Raw genomic sequence first — 19028 nt, forward strand, 5'->3', positions numbered from 1 at the left:
TGATTATGCTCTGGGCCTTGCTGTTAATGTTTCTCTTCCATGTCTTCTTGCCTCTGCTTCTGATGCTGACTTTCAACTTCCTGAAAATTCTCTTCACAGTTTTCCATTCCAGTCAATATTATTCTAGCTGACTTCCCACTGCTGTCCCATGCTCAAGTCCTTCCAGACATGTCTTCCACTACTCCCTTGGCATTCATCATCACCGTTGTGACCTTCTCACTCTGAGTGTATTAGTATCATGGCCCTGATGGAAACCTATCTAGTGGTAACAACTCTTTCTCTCCATATTGATGGCTCATTCTCAAATCCCATTTCAATTTATGCCCCATTACTCTGCCAGTTTTAAAAACTTCACTTTCTTTTATCCCTTCTGCCTCTCATTTAAGTCCTCCTCGCCATCTGCTCCCATAGTAGCTTCCTTGCTAGAATCAGTCCCCTTCCCTCTTTGCTGAGCCTCTGTGTGCAATAGCATTGCCATTGATATTGATCTAAATTCTCCTTGTGCTCGCCCTCCTCTGACCTCTCTAGCAGTTTTCATTCACCCTCACACTCCAAATTGACTTCCCTTCACCCTCATACTCCAAATTGACTCCCTTAAGCACATCCTGTACCCTTCATCTTGCCATCTCAAGCAGTTTTGTGCCAACTTCCCTCTTCAAGGAAGCGAAGATGGGAGCAATACCGGATAAATGATGAGAATAGTGTTAATTGAGATCCATGCCAGTTAGTAAAGTTGGTAAAGTTAAAACAAAGAAACAGCTGCATTTTTTTTGCTGCAAAAAGTTTATTGACTTAATTCACAGTCAACACTACACCAACCCCCCACTAGTGTCCCAGCTATCCCCATTTATAGTTGTACAAATAACCATGCCCTGTTTAACAATGTAATTGCCATTAAATCTTAACTATATATTTGCCATTGAACCTGAACAATGTAATTGCCATTAGACTTTAACAATATAATTAATAAGGCATTGAGAAATAGGAGAGAGTAAATAAGGACATGGGCATTAAAGGTAAAGGGGAAGGTCTAGTTGAATAAATCTATGACTCCAGGGGGACAATTTTCTCCCCATCGGGCGGGCCGGTCAGGAGTGGGTGCCAGCGGGCGCATAGCCAATTGCAGCCCACGATCGGCTGCGTGCCGCCTTAATTGGCCCGCCCAGCGTGACGCATGCCCGGTAGCGTTCAGCACTACATGTGTGGGCGGGGGGAGGAGGGAGAGTCGGGGCTTGCGATCTTTGTCATGTGAGCTGGTACATGTTTATCAAATGTTAAATAAATATTTATCAATTTAATAAACCCTTCATGAAACCTCATCCTGCCCGTGGATGTGGTTTCACAAAAAATGCGAAGGCCCCCTGGGCTCTTCACCTGTCCGCCAACCTTAAGGTTGGACGGGCAGCCCTGTCAAATTGTTTAATTGGGGCTAATGGCCTTTGACAGTTCGGCGGGCACGCAGCCGACCCAGGTGCGATCCCTCCGAAAGAAAGATCGGAATAACGTGCAGTGATGTCGGGATGCATGCTCGACGGTCACCGAGCGTTATTTGACTCATCAGCGAGTGGGGCCTGCACCCTGAGCAGAAAATGCTCGTCCAGGAGTATCCATGGTGAACACGGTGACAAAGTTTGAAAGTGCAGTTGTAAGTGATTTGGGAGAGATTTTCTCCGAAGTGAGAGCAAAAAGAAGTGGATTTGGAAGGAGTCGATATCTGGGGGCTGAGAGAAGAAGGAGATGCTCAGATATGTCTTGTCAGTGACTGAGACAATTTGTGTAGAGAGGACATGGGCAAAGGCAGTGGCTATGAAAATAGAGTTTATGTGGAGATTTATTTTTACCCAGTGAAGATGCTGAAAATATTATGAATGCGAGAATATTGCAGCTATTAAGTAAAAATGCACAATTGATGCTGAGTCTGGTGTGGGATATTTGTTCTATTTTAACTTCTACTCTAACCATTTCCCAATTTAGTGGTGATGCAAGTTAGTTTGCCTGAAAATGGAAATCAGACCAGAATATGTAAACAGTCTATTCAGTGCATATTTAATTTGTCACTGTCACCGGTATCCCTGACAACCTTGTTCAAATACATTTTGCAAAATAAAACATATTTACCAGCTCTGACCTTGGTAATGCGAATGTTACCATAGGCTGTGTGCCATGTTCATCTTTTTAAAGTTTGGAATCTTATGACAGGCTTTGTATGAGATCACATCCGGAGCATTGTCTGCGCTTTTGGCTCCACTATTTCAAAAGAGATACTGCAGGGAATTTTAAGATGGACGAGTGGGTGAGATTGGATATAGATGGGAGGTTAAATGGGGAAAAAAAATCTGAGTGCATCTGGAAGGCAGCTCCAACCTGCCAACTTCCAGGTTTTTCTGAGGTGGAACAAGGCAAGGGCAGCCAACCCGCTCCCAGGAGGCTGGTTGGAATATTAAATATGTTCATGAGGCTGGAGACTTTGTTTTTAACCTAATTTACAGGTTTAACAGTGGCCGAGTGGGAGCCCCAGCATTGAGAAACCTTGCAGTGGGGGGTGCAGCCCAGTTAAGTGGGTGGCGCATAACAAAACCAAATAAACATACCTCAATGAATTTCTATTAATTTCTGACATGATTTATGCAGCAAGGTGAGGACACAGGGAGAAGGCGAGTGCCTTCTTGGCACCCTTTGTGGGCCTGGAGTAGCTGCAGCGCTCGTCTTGGGATCAGACCTCACCCCTGGGGTTAGGAACTGGACCTACCTTGTGCTGCAGCCTCCTCTGAAGTGCTGCCCACCCGACAGAAAGCCAAACCAAGATGAAACTCACAGGCTGCAGGGAAACCCAGACTTCCAAGCTTCCTGTATGATTCTGGAACCACCTGCTCTTTCTACTCCCAGTGCATTGGCAAGTTAAAATTCCCAAACTATGTCATTGGAGAGGGTTCAGCAGAGGGCCATAGATTAATATCAGAGATTGAAGGACTGAGCCATAACAATTGCACTCTTTCACTTTTTTTAAAAGAGAAGACCAAAAGAAGCATATGCGATGATGAATCTGATAGACCTACAAAGGCATTGAAAATGGGGAAATCTGCTGAAGAAGCTTTTATCAATGATGTTTCTGTAAACAGCCTGAGTATGGATTTCGAAAATCACATCACTCGTGCCAAAATGTCTGTTTCTGCTTTAGATTTTAGCGGCTCATCTGGTAGTGAAGCAAATGGCTTCAGCAATCCCCATGCACCACAGCAGCACACAGCTTTCTAAGCAGAGTGACTCCTACATTGAAACCTGTTATGAAATGGTGGTATGCGGTTATGGTACACTCGGCGGCCAAGTTTGGCCTAAATAGCCAAGTGGTTATGGTACTGGGTTTGTAATCCCAAGATCAAGAGTTCAAATCTCACAATGGCAAACTATGAAACTATGTAACTTCATCTGAAACAGATGGAAACGGGTTTGTACTCGAAAGAGTTACACTCGGCGGCCAAGCCATTGAATTTGCTCAGTTGTTCACAGGAAGTTTTGATTTTTTTGGATGTGACGTCAGTGACATCTCTTTACCTGAGAATCCAGAAGTTTTTAAAGTATTCAAAGGGTTGATAAATTGAAAACAGATGCATGGTTCTGCACTGATATAAATTAAAGATAAGTAAAATTAAAACAAATTGGCAATTAAAATTAACTATCTGGAACACTGTCAGTGAAGCTGATTGAACAGGAGTCTTTCAAAAAAGGAAATTGGATATATTTTTCCATTTCAAAGGATCTGTGCGTATTGAATTTTGTAAATGAAGTTCAGATGACTTAAAAGAAACACAATGAGCCAGTTGGAGATCAGAGAAATGAGAGATGGTCCTTTGTTGAAATAGAAATGGCAGAGGCATAACTCGTGTGAGAAATTAATAGAAATTCATTGAGGTATGTTTATTTGGTTTTATGTTGTGCACCACCCTCCACTGCACCCCAACACCCCCCCACCCCCTGCCCACGCCACTTGACATTATGACCAAAGACTCAACTCAGCAGGAGTGTAGCTATGGCTTGCTCTACCTTGACTGTTAAATGGATAAAGGCAATTAGTTGTATCTGTTTTGAACCCACAAGATTGTCAATGGGTATTCAACACAAAATTAATGCCATATCCTATATGACTTCAGTGGCATTTTTGAAAAAATTGTGCCAGAAAATTTTAACTCATTGCAAATAAGCAGCAATTTTAAATGGCTGATTGAGCTCCACAGTGAACACCCTTTTTATTCTTTCCAAACATATCCTAGATAAATCATCTTTACATCAGAACAACCTGTGCCCTGAGCTGGAAACAAGTTATTTTCTGAGAAAAATGTTTATCATGAATTCTGGTATAAAAATGTCACTAGTAATCAGAGAATTCATCTACTTTAGGGGTATTTCAATAAACTTCTAAAGGCAGTTCAGATATAATTCAGATGTTAAAACATGTGAGTTCATCATGGGATTGAATTAATCTGTGATTGTTTTGTTGACTTTATTTTTTCTATATTAGATATAACTATTTAATTATTTGTCTTGGGTGCTTTTCAGTGATGGGAGTGGGGGTTACAAATGCTTGTAAATTTAACTATAACAAATAAAAAGGGCCATCGTTGCAACCTTGGAGATTGTTGTCAAGCTCAGATCCTTGAAGATCTCCCTCATAAAACTCCACTCAGGTAGCTTGGGTTTGGCTGTCAGAGATGAAAGCTGTTGCACCGTCGAATTTTTTCTGCATTATTCAGCTTTTTGACCTTAGTGTTATTCAAGAGACCAGAAACGGTTGAATGCTGACTCAGACATGATGAGTGAACAAATAAAATCATAGTCTGTACAATTTATCATGACTTTATAACTCCATCTTTTCCTGGTGATGCCTGGAAATCAGAAAATACTTTTTCCTAACATTGAAATAACATATTTTGCAATTAATTTGTCCTCCTTTATGTTCCAATTAAAAAGTCAAAGCACTTCATGTCTTGGTCGTTTTGTCATTCCTATTTTATTACACTGCATGTGTCAGTTTCACTAGGTTGAGGTTTGCAGTATAGCGGAGACTGGGCAAACCATTGTGCAATTTTACTGAGCAAAACTGGCATTTAAAACATTGCCTTCTGATTAAGCTTCCCCAATTCTAGCATTATTACAGATGGGAAATCCTTCTTCTGAATCAATTGAACAAAACTGAATATTTAAGCAATGTCAGAACTGTTCTACTTAAATGGAGACATTGATGCCATATTGCAAATGGTACTACATTTAGAGAATACTCTAAATTAAGAAAATGACTTATGTAAACTATAACTTCAGAATAAGATGTTTTGTGGTATTCAAGAAAAATAATTTCTGTAATGGACATTTTTTTTAAAGTGGCAAGAAAGTAGTACTTGATACATTGCTTTTGTAAATGTGGTAAGGTCCAATGAAAAAATTACTATTAATTACTTTGTCAATTGAAGATCCCTGCCTCCCAATAGCTACTAAAATTGAGTAATAACTGCCAGTCTCCTTTTTGTCTTGCAAACTCCTGGTGCTGTGGGTACAAGTTGTAGCCAACAAAGTTTGAAAATGTTTGCATACTGTTGAGACACACCTCTGATAAAATGTAAAGCTTCATGCCCTACGTAATGTATCAGCAGCTTAAATAAGACTGCATAATCCTGCGGGCAACCAGTTTCACTGTGCAACTTGAAACTAACCAGGAGGCTTTCATTTAATTACCTTCCATAGACGACCTTTCAAAATAATTGTACTCAATATATTGCCTGACTGCCAACTTCCGAAATAAATTAAAATTTCTAGCAATAAAGCAGCAAATATGGAATAAAGGCTAGAACTTACAAAACAGATTGATCAACACCCAAAAGAGAAGAATGGCAATTGGGCAGGTTCTACAATGAGTGGGCGATTGATTTTCTCTGTTCCTCCTCTGTAGGAACTGACTCATGCCACTTACATCAATAGCCCTTCATATTCAGGGCCATTCAATAGCAACAACAGCCATATTCATATAGCAACGCTAATGTAGACAAATGTGCCAAGGCGTTTCATAGAAGTGTAATCAGACAAAAATGTCAATGGTAAATGTTGCGATGCAGCAGCCAGTGCCAGCAAGGGACTGCAAGCAATTAAGAGATGAATGACTAACCCATTGATTTGAATTAGTATTTGTTGAGGGAAGAACATTGCTTCGTGTCTCAGTCTGGAGAATAATGGTCTAATTTTCAGGAAATTGGTGTAGTGGATTGCCTGCCTGTAAGAATCAGTCTGGTTTCCATTCGATTGAAATTGGCTTCTCTGGGCTAGGAAGGGGAGAAAAGTAGCAGTTTGTTAGCCTGATTGGCACTGAAAATGTCCATTTCTGTAAGTGTTTCAGGCTTAGATTGGCCAGTGATTTACACCAAAGTTAAATAGCCCACAGACACTCCAAGGATAATTATCAGTTTCATGTCTGGGCAATAACATGCTGGAGTGAATTGTCCACTCTTTGCAGAACCTTATGGGCTGAATTTCACATACCCAAAGCAGGACTGCCGTAGTCCCACAGAGAAGTGATATCTGGCGTGATCACTTTGTGTTGCGAACCTGACGCCATTGCGCCAATTCACAATAATGCAGCAGGTGGGCAGGCTCCAAAATTGGCAACACACACTAAAATATTCTTGGCCTTGTTGTGCTGACACAGAATATTCACAGGCCAGGATTTTGCCCTTGTTGGGCAGGCTCGGCAGGGGCGGGTGGGAATGGTCGGGAAGCCGACCGCTGCCCACCAATTTCATGCTGGCGGGCCAGTTAAGGCACATCCAGCATGAAAGGTGTGCTGCAGAGCTCTGTGCTGCCTTTGGTGGGTGGGAGGAGGGCAAGCAAGGAACTTTGCGCATGCGCGCAGGAAAACCTCCCTGAAGCACAGAGCTGTTGGAAACCTCATCCTGCCCATTGGATGAGGTTTGCTAAAAAATCCAAAGGCCGCTTGGCCCTTTCGCCTGTCCGCCAACCATAAGGTTGGACGGGCAGCGAAAAATTTATTTCAATTACAACTTTAATGGCCGTAATAGGCCTTTTAATTGTTGGCGGGCGCGCAGTTGACTCCCGCGTGTGCCCACCGACTGAAATATCGCGCGAGTGTGCAATGATGTCGGGGCACTTGCCCGATGTCATCACTCATCATTTTACGGTCGTTCAGGTCGGGCGCGCACCTGACGAGTGTAATATTCTGGCCACAGAGTCTGCTGAGGTGAGGAAAACACTAATTTTATTAAGGAATAACTTAGTGGTTTCATCTTCCCATGCGGTCTACAAGAGAGAGCCAGATCATGAGACATTGCATCACTTCACGTGATGATATGTACAGCCTCATTAGCATATCACACAGTTAGAATTAACCTTTTATACTACATCTTCCCCAAGTCCCTGATTCTCCTCATTGTACAAAGTCTGACACTGGATGCATCTACAATATGCAAACAAACTTGACAGTCAGCTGCAAGAATTCGCATATGTTATTGAATGTCATTCCTGCTTTCTGTAGGTATTATAGCACCCTTGTATCATGTTCTGTCTGAGTGGATCCATGGAGCAGTGCATCATCCATGTGACATACGACTCCATCCAGTCCTTCTAGAATACTTAACATTGTCCTTCGGAAACTTTCTGGTGCTGATGTGATGCCGAAGAGTAACCTATTGAAATAGGACCTCCCAAATGATATAAGGAAGGTTGTGAGAAACTTAGACTCTTCAAGTGGTAGTTACCACAAACCCAGAGCCGGTGGCAGTCAGCAGCTCCTAAAAGAAATGGTGAAAAGAGGACTCGGTGACAGTCAGCAGCACCTGGAAGAGAAGTAAGTGTCTGTGGCTTCAGGAGCTCTGGCTCAAAGTTATAGAGCTGGAGGTCGAGCTGCACATAATGTGATGCATCAGGGAGGAGGAAAGTTACTTGGACACTTTATACCAGGAGGCAGTCACACACTTAGATAGGGTCTTCTGATTTGGTCAGTGGTCAGGGATAGGAAGGTGTGACTGAGTTTGGTATGGGGACCCAGAAGGCAAGGTTTTTGCAACCTGTATGGATGAAAATGGTGCCTGCAGGGTGGATGAGCAAACTGACCATGACACCATGGTACAGGAAGCCATTCAAGTGGGGGGGAGTGAATAGAGTGTAGTTTTTTTTTTATTCATTCATGGGATGTGAGTGTTGCTGGCTAGGCCAGCGTTTATTGCCCATCCCTAATTGCCCTTGAGAAGGTGGTGGTGAGCAGCCTATGTGGTGTGGGTACAGCCACAGTGCTGTTAGGAAGGGAGTTCCAGGATTTTGACCCAGCGACAGTGAAGGAACAGCGATATATTTCCAAGTCAGGATGGTCTGTGGTTTGGAGGGAAACTTCCAGGTGGTGGTGTTTCCATGCGTCTGCTGCCCTTGTCCTTCTAGATGGTAGTGGTCATGGGTTTGGAAGGTGCTGTCTAAGGAGCCTTGGTGAATTCCTGCAGTGCATCTTGTAGATGGTACACACTGCTGCTACTGTGTCTCAGTGGTGGAGGGAACGAACCGTTTGTGGATGTGGTGCCATTCAAGTGGGCTGCTTTGCCCTGGATGGTGTCGAGCTTCCTGAGTGTTGTGGGAGCTGCACTCATCCAGGCAAGTGGGGAGTATTCCATCACACTCCTGACGTGCCTTGTAGATGGTGGGCAGGCTTTGGAGAGTCAGAAGGAGAGTTACTCGCCACAGGATTCCTCGTCTCTTACCTGCTTCTGTAGCCACAGTATTTATATGGCTAGTCCAGTTCAATTTCTGGTCAATGGTAACTCCCAGGATGTTGATAGTGGGGGGAATTCAGTGATGGTAATGCCATTGACTGTCATGGGGTGATGGTTAGATTCTCTTCTGTAGGTGATGGTCATTGCCTGGCACTTGTATGGCATGAATGTTACTTGCCAGTTGTCAGCCCAAGCCTGGATATTGTGCAGGTCTTGCTGCATTTGGACATGGACTGCTTCGATATCTGAGGAGTCACGAATGGTGCTGAACATTGTGCAATCATCAGCAAACATCCCCACTTCTGATCTTATGATGGAAGGAAGGTAATTGATGAAGCAGCTGAAGATGGTTGGGCCTAAGACACTACCCTGAGGATTCCTGCAATGAGATGGTTGACCTTCAACAACCACAACCATCTTCCTTTGTGCTAGGTATGACTCCAACCAGCGGAGAGTTTTCCCCTTATTCCCATTGACTTCAGTTTTGCTAGGGCTCCCTGATGCCACACTTGGTCAAATGCTGTATTGATATCAAGGGCAGTCACTCTCACTTCACCCCTGGAGTTCAGCTCTTTTGCCCAAGGCTGTAATGAGGTCAGGAGCTGAATGACCCTGGCGGAACCCTAAGTGAGTACCAGTGAGCAAATTATTGCCAAGCAAGTGCCGCTTGATAGCACTGTTGACGACCCCTTCCATTACTTTACTGATGATTGAGAGGAGACTGATGGGGCGTTAATTGGCCAGGTTGAATTTTGTGTACAGGACATACCTGGACAGTTTTCCACATTGCCGGGTAGTTACCACTGTTGTAGCTGTACTGGAACAGATTGTCTAGGGGCACGGCAAGTTCTGGAGCACAAGTCTTCAGTACTATTGCCGGAATATTGTCAGGGCCATAGCCTTTGAAGTATCCAGTGCCTTAGTCGTTTCTTGATATCAAGTGGAGTGAATCAAATTGGCTGAAGACAGGCATCTGTGATGCTGGGGACCTCTGGAGGAGACCGAGATGGATCATCCAGTCGGCACTTTTGGCTGAAGGTTGCAACAATGCTTCATCCTAATCTTTTGTATTGATGTGCTGGGTTCCCCCATCATTGAGTATGGGGATATTTGTGGAGCCGACTCCTCAAGTGAGTTGTTTAATTGTCCATCATCATTCACAACTGGATGTGGCAGGACTGTAGAGCTTAGATGTGACCTGTTGGCTGTGGAATCGCTTAGCTCTGTCTAACACTTGCTGCTAATTCTCAGGCCTGCCTGCCTCCTTCCTCACCTCCTGCAGGGGCAGTAGATTCCAGCCAAGTTCTTAGTGATTTTTTTTCTCTCTATTTTAGAGTTGCATTCAGTTGTCCTATGACCTTGAGTTCTATACCTCCTGGTCTGTATAGTTTTATGCATAATGGCTGAAGATAACTTTTCTCCAATTACAGTTCAGCATCAGACAGAACCAAAACTGCTGCACCTGTGAACAACTTAAAGCCTGTCTAGTTTTGTTCTACCAGGACATCAGCATTCCAGTAGATTCTGCTTGGTTCCTGGATGTCCCCAAGGAAAGGCAAATAAATGTCATTGATGTTTTCTACTTCATGAATCTTGCCACCTTTTGAAGGCTTTTATTTTGCTTATTTTGCATCGGCTTCTTGCTGCGGAACACAGCCTGAAAGGGTCATGAGGACTCGAAACGTCAACTCTTTTCTTCTCCGCCGATGCTGCCAGACCTGCTGAGTTTTTCCAGGTAATTCTGTTTTTGTTTTGGATTTCCAGCATCTGCAGTTTTTTTGTTTTTTTTTTTCTTTTTTTTTTTACAGCCTGAAAATTACCTTTCTTCCTGTGAAAATGGCATTTGGCCTCTTTGGCAGGACAATTTTCATGCCTGTGTTATCAGTAACTCCCCCCACCCCATGATTATATTTAGCTGGGGTGGTTGATAGATACTCTTCCTGCTACCCCTGCCTTTATATGGCCACTTCTCTGCTTTTAAACTTAACATACTCCACTGAGTCAATCGATCTTGGGATATGGTCCTCCCTGTCAATCCGAATCACCGATTGATTTAGTTTCCTGACGTCAACTTGCCTGTTGGGTGAAATTGCGTTTGTTCAGGCTAACTCGCCTATTGATGCAAGTGCTTAATTCAAGACTCCGACAATAATTCTTTTCTCAATCATTCACCTTTTAAGCTGCCATATGCAGAGTTCTCTGCGAGTCTATACAGATCATTGATAAATGCATTAATACTTCCACTATCATTGGATACACTTGTTAAATTTAGCCTGCTCAGCAATGGTATTCTTTTGCAGAATGAAATAGGCACAAAGTGCTTTTATCACTGGATTGTATGTAGATTTTTCTTCATGGATCCCTTACCTAACTGCACAGCCACCCATCATGTATAATAGCGTACTGACCTGTTTACAGATTGCAAGTCCCAATATGGTGCATTAAATCTGATAAATCTTGGCTCCAATTCAGCCATGTGTAGGGGCTCCCCTTTTTTCCCTCAGAGACTTTTCTCACACTCAAGTTCGTGACACCAGATTCACAAGTGTACGGCTTGAACAGAATGACCAGCGAGACAAGTTTCTTCTGGTAATTCCCAATCGCTTTATTGAATCACCCACAACCCCACAGTACAAAACCCAAAATTTAAAACAACTTATTCCCAGTACCGGACACATAGTCACCACGACCCGGTTAAAAATTACAAAAAACACAGGCAAAACACCACATCTTGCCCTAAAACCTTAAGAAAAACACCAATATCATCAATGTAAATGATTTGGAGGAAAATGTAACTGGGCTAATTAGTAAGTTTGCAGACGACACTAAGGTTGGAGGAGTTGCAGATAGTGAAGAGGATTGTCAAAGGATACAACGGGATATAGATTGGTTGGAGACTTGGGCGGAGAAATGGCAGATGGAGTTTAATCCGAACAAATGCGAGGTAATGCATTTTGGAAGGTCTAATACAAGTAGGAATTATACAGTAAATGGCAGAACCCTTAAGTGCATCGACGGGCAGAGGGATCTGGGTGTACAGGTCCACAGGTCACTGAAAGTGGGAACACGGGTGGATAAGGTAGTCAGGAAGGCATATGGCATGCTTGCCTTCATCGGCAGGGGTTTTGAGTATAAAAGTTGGGATGTCATGCTGCTGCTGTATAGAACCTTGGTTAGGCCACACTTGGAATATTGCGTGCAATTCTGGTTGCCACATTACCAGAAGGATATGGAGACATTGGAGAGGGTGCAGAGGAGGTTTACTAGGATGCTGCCTGGTCTGGAGGTTATTAGCTGTGTGGAGAGGTTGGAGAAACTTGGATTGTTCTCACTCGAGTGACGAGTTTACAAAATTATGAGTGGTACGCACAGAGTAGATAGTCAGAAGCTTTTTCCCAGGGTGGAAGAGTCAATTACTAGGGGACATAGATTTAAGGTGAGAGGAGAAAACTTTCGAGGAGATGTGTGGGGCAAGTTTTTTACACAGAGGGTAGTGAGTGTCTGGAATTCGCTGCCAGAGGAGGTGGTGGAAGCAGGTACGATAGTGGTGTTCAAGAGGCAGCTTGACAAATACATGAATAGGATGGGAATAGAGGGATACGGACCCCGGAAGTGCAAAATGTTTTAGTTTGACAGGCAATATGATTGGCGCAGGCTTGGAGGGCCTAAGGGCCTGTTCCTGTGCTGTACTTTTCTTTGTTCTTTGTATATGGCTGAAATACATTACAAGGTACGGGCAAAAAAACACCAAATTTTTGCCCCAAACCTTCACAAAACCCTCAGACCAATATCACTATGATTTGGCTGAAACTTACAATCCCCAACATGGCTGGTCTGTCTGGTGTTGACTGTAGGCCTGAGTCCAGATGACCAAACTCGACTCTTCTTCCAACTGCAGCCCAAAACCTTCAGGCTAATGTCACCACGATATGGCTGAAAACACTTGCAATCCCCAACATGGCTGGTTCTTCCAGTGAGAACTGTAGATCTGCCAGCCTGGTTGACCCTTCGTGACCTTCCTCCTTGACTGCAGCCCAGGTGCTCAGATCTGCTCTGCTTTTATAATAATTTAACTCAGACATGTTAAAACATATTTCCTGTGGTTCCAATGTACATTTAGTTGATTCCATGCAAAGTCCAAACAAATGTCATCAGTTCCTGCTGGTTGAAACAATACAGGGTTTTCCATGGAAGATGTATCCAGACAAATATTATCAGTTCTCAGTGAACAAGCAATTCTCCTGCTGTTTGAGGTGGCACAGTAACAGCACCTGGCTCTAAAGTTAATGAGGGTTTGAATGGCCCTATTCCAGCAGTATTGTCTGTGGTGGTTGAATAAGTTCTTGAGTGTATTATATTGATGAAATGTCCTTTGTGCCATTGTATTGGGTAATCCTTCTTGATTGCATTAGTTGATGGCAGGTAATGGCATTTACCTGGTACCATTGTTCCCTGATAGTAGTCAGTCAATGCCCAAATCCTTTTGATGAGTCACTGTGTTTTCACTAAATGTTTGAATTAACCCCTTTCCTGCCCAAAAATAAAAACAAAAAAACTGCGGATGCTGGAAATCCAAAACAAAAACAAAAACAGAATTACCTGGAAAAACTCAGCAGGTCTGGCAGCATCGGCGGAGAAGAAAAGAGTTGACGTTTCGAGTCCTCATGACCCTTCGACAGAACTGTCAAAGGGTCATGAGGACTCGAAACGTCAACTCTTTTCTTCTCCGCCGATGCTGCCTGACCCTTTCCTGCCCAGCCCTGTACTGCTGACACAAAAACAGAATTACCTGGAAAAACTCAGCAGGTCTGGCAGCATCGGCGGAGAAGAAAAGCGTTGACGTTTCGAGTCCTCATGACCCTTCGACAGAACTTGAGTTCGAGTCCAAGAAAGAGTTGAAATATAAGCTGGTTTAAGGTGTGTGTGTGGGGGGCGGAGAGATAGAGAGACAAAGAGGTGGAGGGGGGGTGTGGTTGTAGGGACAAACAAGCAGTGATAGAAGCAGATCATCGATGATCTAAACATAATCAGGGCTATCCCTTAGTGGAGTGTTCAGAAAATTGCTGATACTGTCATCACTGCACCAAATGTGCTGAGGAACAATGCCCAGTACAGGCTTTGTGTATTCTTTGGGAGATACCTCCTCCAGTGATAAGAAGAGCAGGAGGAGGAGAAGAAGGAGGCCAGCTGACCAGGGGCAGGAGCAACATGTTTTGGAGGAAGGAGGCCAAGCTGCTGAGGAACAAGGGGCTGCAGAGGGGAGGCAGCAACAGGCCCCTCAGACACAGGCAGAGGCCGTACCCTGTCAACTGCATTTACAGGGTGCCAATGTTATAGCTTCAGATGACAGAGGGACAGTGTCTACACAGACTACTTTTCGCAAGCCACTGTCACATCCCTGAGTGACATGCTTGACGCTGGGATCGTCTCCAATTGTGTGGGTGACCATCTGATGACTGTGGCATTAAAAGTCACAGTGGCAGTGAACTTTTCCGCCTCTGGGCCAGTTCAGACTGCCTGCAGAGAATGGATCACCCAGCCTGCAGCACCTGTGAAAATATGTTCACAGATGCCATGTTTCACCGTGTTCATCAATTCATTGCCTTTATAACAGACAGCAGTCGTCAACTTGAAAGGGCCAGAGGCACCCAAGGGTGCAAGGGGTCATTGACAGCACCCATGTCACCATCGAGGCACCAGCAGGGCAGCCAGGGATGTTTATGAACAACAAGGGGTATCATTCCATCAATGTACAGGTGGTGTGTGACCACCAACAATGAATCATGCAGTTTTGTGCAAGTTACCTGGGGAGCAGCCATGACTTGTATATCATCAGGCACTCCCAGGTGCCAGGGATATTTTGGGGCCAGGACACATTGGAAGGATGGCTGCTTGGTGATCTGAAGAAGTGCCTGATGACTTTGGTTCGAGGTGCTGGGATGGAGCCTGAGCGAGCACCTTTATAACAAGAGCCATGCCATGACCAGGTCCATCATTGATGAGATTCTGACGCCTCAAGAAGATCAAGTGGATCTTCCCAATATGTACCAGCAAGTGAATCCCTCATGGTCATAATCTGATGTGCGCTGCACAACCTGGCCATACAGCGAAGGAAACTCCCTACAGAGGAGCAGTAGAGGGAAACCAACCCTGATGAGGAGTCAGAGGAAGCAGAGGCTGAGCCGCAGCAGGCAGATGTGTAAGCTGGTTCCAGGGAGGATCTTGATGGTTATGAGGCATGGGAAGCTCTTATCATGAGAGGATTCCAGTAGATGAGTCTACTCAGCTTTATCAGGATCATGGCCAGTGGCTACTTCTTCGTGCTCCCTCCATTATATGAAAAGCAGCCCACATATGGACAATGTCAAATGTTAGGATGTACATAATCGCACAATTAAATAAGACCAACAGTTGAATTCTTCTCTATACTTTCACACACACAGTCAATAAACAAATGTGGCCGGGTAAAATGTGGAATTCATTTATACGCACAGAAAATCATTAACGTGCAAATCTCTCCGACAACTGTGGGGTCTTTTAGAATCTATTCCAGTGGCTGTGGATGGCATGGTGCTCTCGCTTCACTTCCAGCTGCTGTGGAAAATGGCTGCTGGTCTTTATGTCCCCTTGTCCAGGATGAAATTGACAGCCGTCCTCTAGTCACCTGAGGCCATGAGGGCCCCGGCGTGATGGGAGTCTCCTGCACATTGGCAGGAGGTCCTTTTGTTGCTGTGATAGACAATTGGCAGAGAGACAGAAGAAGCTATCCCCATCAGAAGCACCCTAACAGGTGCCATAAGATGGCATTAGCTGTTGTTCACCTGCCGTTATGAGGTCGATTTTGTCCACCCTGCTTTCCTGAGGGGGCCTGGAGCTAGATGAGCCCAAACAACATTTCCTGGTGCAGCTGACGCAGTCCCGGACCGGTGTCCCTTCAAATGAGTGGCCGTGAACTCGTTCTGGGTCATGGCCTGCCACCTCTGTGCCCAGATGTCCCACTTTCATTTGCCAATTGCGCGGGCAAGCCCACTGTCTTCTGAAGCCGCCGACCAGCTCCCCGCCAAGCGGCGGTTAATTGGATAATTTCTGTACCATTCAACGCCTTCCAAATGTAGGGGCTGGAGTTGGCAATCCACTGACTTCCGGAATGGAATCCTGCCCACTGCCAAGGTACAAAAAATTCAGCCCTTCCATTGATCTCAGTGGAATGGAAATTAGGTAAGTTCTTCAGCGGGTGGGTAATTGGCTTTTTCAGTTGCCCAGCCAGCTGGTGAAGTTTTCAATGACCCCTTTTTTTGTCCAAGCTGCTACGTGAAGAATGACTGATGACATGAATTGTGTAAGAGAAGTAGAAGTGAAAAGAGACAAATATTTAGAACTATATTGTGGGATTTAGAAAGAAAGTATTGGATGTCTCTTCAGGAGAAAGGAAGGAAAGGGAACATCAATATAATGATGGAATAAAGTCAAAAATGACCGTTGGTCAACCCTTATTATTTTAAAATGGACAAGGGATAAAATAATACAGAATGGGAATTACAGAGAAGTCACTTCAGATTAACCAAACGTAGGCTTCTGAAGAAAAATCATTGACCTGAAACATGAACTTCTTTCTCTCACTGAAGGTGCTACCTAACCTGCTAAATGTTTCATACATTTTTTGTTTTTATTTATTAAAAGTATTGTTTGGGCTAAAAGAAAAGTATACTGTTTTTAACAGCAGATCAGAAGATATTTTTTGACGATGAAGTCTACAATGTTAAAATTAGATTTAAAGTTGAAGACCCCTTGCAATGTATTATCAGAATATAGAAAAGAGGCATGTTTTTCGTGGCATCCCTAGTGTCCTGTTCTACTTGTGGAACCCATTTGTTCGCTACCTCTAGCCCTCAAACTTAACAGCAGAGTTCCAGAAGGTTCTGTTGCAGAATCCTGAAATGTTACAGTCAGAGCCTGATAATATCTCATTGTTTGATTTGCAAATGAACTTGCCCGCACTATTGCCTATTCCCTCTATTTGTACATGGAGTTAAGAATGATGTTGGAGACCAAAGCATTATTTTGTATTTGAATCACAGATAGCCTGAACGCTTTGTCCTGTAGAGCCACACACATTCTGATCTACTTCGAATGACTTTAGGATCCATTCTGGTGTCTCAGTTCCTTAGAGTGGTTCTGATTGTTATTTCTAACTTTTACCTGTCAGTGGAAGGTAACTGGTGGAGCTTTAGATAAACTAGAGACAAAATGAGAAACTAAGCATGAAATGTTGACAACACTCAGTAGGTCAGTGGAGCAAACCAATAGGAACACTTCACCAAGCTGAAACACTAAATTCTGTGCTCTCTCCTGACCTGCTGAGTGTTTCCAGCAGGTTTTGGCCAAGGATTGGATTGTATGTGGATGAGGGAGCCCCGCCCATGAGCTGAAAAGGCAGGAGCAAAGCCGCCTCTGCCAACCTGGGAAGCCATGACTGAATCCTATGGTTATCAGGCAGTCAATTGCTCGAGGTCATGGCTTCTGCTCCCATATCCCTTATGGATATTTTTATATATATATATATATATTTTTTTTTTTAATATATATACATATACACACACACATACATCCTCCCTGGATGTCCTGCCTCAAAGAGCTGCCAGACATTCAGAGTGCTGGCAGCTCTTTATTCCCAGCTGTGCCACCAGGAGCGGTGGTCACTGTTGGGACTGCAATGAGTCCCTGATGAGGAGCCATGGAGGAGGCTAGTCTGGAAAATAATGGAACAGCCTTGCTGGGGCCAATCAGGTGTGGGGGGAAGGGGTGGTAATCAGGTGCCCAAGAGAGGGGGTGATCAAAGCTCTTTCCTTTGGGCACTGACTGCCTGAACAAATGGGAACCACCCCCTTGAGCCTGCTGCCAGGGTTTACCTTAGGACCTCGTCACATGGCATGGGCATCCCAACAATAAATGGGCCCGAGGGCTGGTGACTTACCTGACTGCTTCCCTAGTGGAGGGGTTTAGGCGAAGGGCATTACACCTTCCCCTATCCCCGCCATCCACCCAATTTTAAGTCCCTTCTCCCGTTCTCCGACCTGCCATCCGCTCATTGGTGGGGGTGAGAAGGTGTAAGTTTCCCATGTTTCAGACTTGCAGCATCAAAGGCAGTTTTCTTTTGCTTTTTATGGATATTAATTAAAATGCTTATTTCTCACATGGGGCCTTAATTTTATGTTGATAAGCTACATTTTTGTAGTTTACGATTGAAGAAGAATTAGATTTAGAAGAATGAAATAACTGATCATTTCTTATTTAATTCGTGTTTGGAAATTAAGAATGATCTAGCAGGTATGTTTGTGTTAAATATTTGACAGTATTAATTGAAATATTCAGGTAATGAACAAAATAAGTATCAGCCAGAGCTTCATTGACTGCAAAATATTTTTCAGTTATATCATGTAAATGGCTCAAAGTTTAATGGGAGGGGGAAAGTATTGTGTTGCCTCTTGGAATCCTTTGACTGTTGTAAAATCATTTTATTTCTAGGCTTCCATTCTAGATTTGCACTCTGGAGCACTATCAATGGGGAAACAATTTGTTAATATCTATAGGTAAGATCTGTTCTTTACACATTTGCAATTCATCATGTGTGCCCCTCAATGGTGAGTGCTAGCAAACTAAGTGACTGAAGCTAAACCTGATCAAGTTGTCACCAGATATCTATACTCGAGTATTTGCAGCAGGTCTTACTGGATAGCAATCAGGACTGGAAAGCTGAGCTTTTTTATGTTCCCTCACAAATCCAGGAGTGCAGATTATTCATAAAGTGATCCTGTCTATTTTTATGTGAAAGGAATGTATTGATAGGCCCATAAGCAGCCCTAAAATTAACCCGCACACAAGCAGAATTATTAAGTTACAAACAGTCTGCATTTCAAACTGAAGGGTTTTGTTTTTGCTTAAAAAAGTGAACCTGTAGACAATATATAGGGTGCTTAACAGTGACTTTAATCAATGGCATAGGAGAAGGGGGGAAGGGGGGTGAAATTGGGCACTATGAGACCTCTTAACCTACCATGATGCACATGCACACTTCTAATGGAAGAGATTATATGGGTTGGGATACCTTCAAATGAAGGTTAAATTGTATATCGTTAATTTAAAATTATATTTACAGGTACTTTGGGGAGCAAATAAAAGATATATTTGACGAAGAAGACTTCACACTCTACAGGTAAGATAACACTGAAGTATTCTGATTATTTAAGTAAGTAGCAAGAATAACTACATATA

General features: G+C 43.6%; 1 protein-coding gene across 2 annotated transcripts in view; it reads left to right on the top strand.

The window, feature by feature from the left end:
- uts2r2 (urotensin-2 receptor 2) overlaps nt 1–19028 on the top strand; it is a 201842-nt gene that overhangs the window by 82228 nt on the left and 100586 nt on the right. For both annotated transcript variants that reach the window (XM_041217036.1, XM_041217037.1), the window contains exons 5-6: nt 18282–18346; nt 18913–18969. In XM_041217036.1, the coding sequence (XP_041072970.1) occupies nt 18282–18346; nt 18913–18969 (122 nt within the window). The remainder of the gene's footprint in view (nt 1–18281; nt 18347–18912; nt 18970–19028) is intronic.

The sequence above is a fragment of the Carcharodon carcharias genome, chromosome 22 (genome assembly GCF_017639515.1).
Source record: "Carcharodon carcharias isolate sCarCar2 chromosome 22, sCarCar2.pri, whole genome shotgun sequence".
In the NCBI taxonomy this organism is placed as follows: Eukaryota; Metazoa; Chordata; class Chondrichthyes; order Lamniformes; family Lamnidae; genus Carcharodon; species Carcharodon carcharias.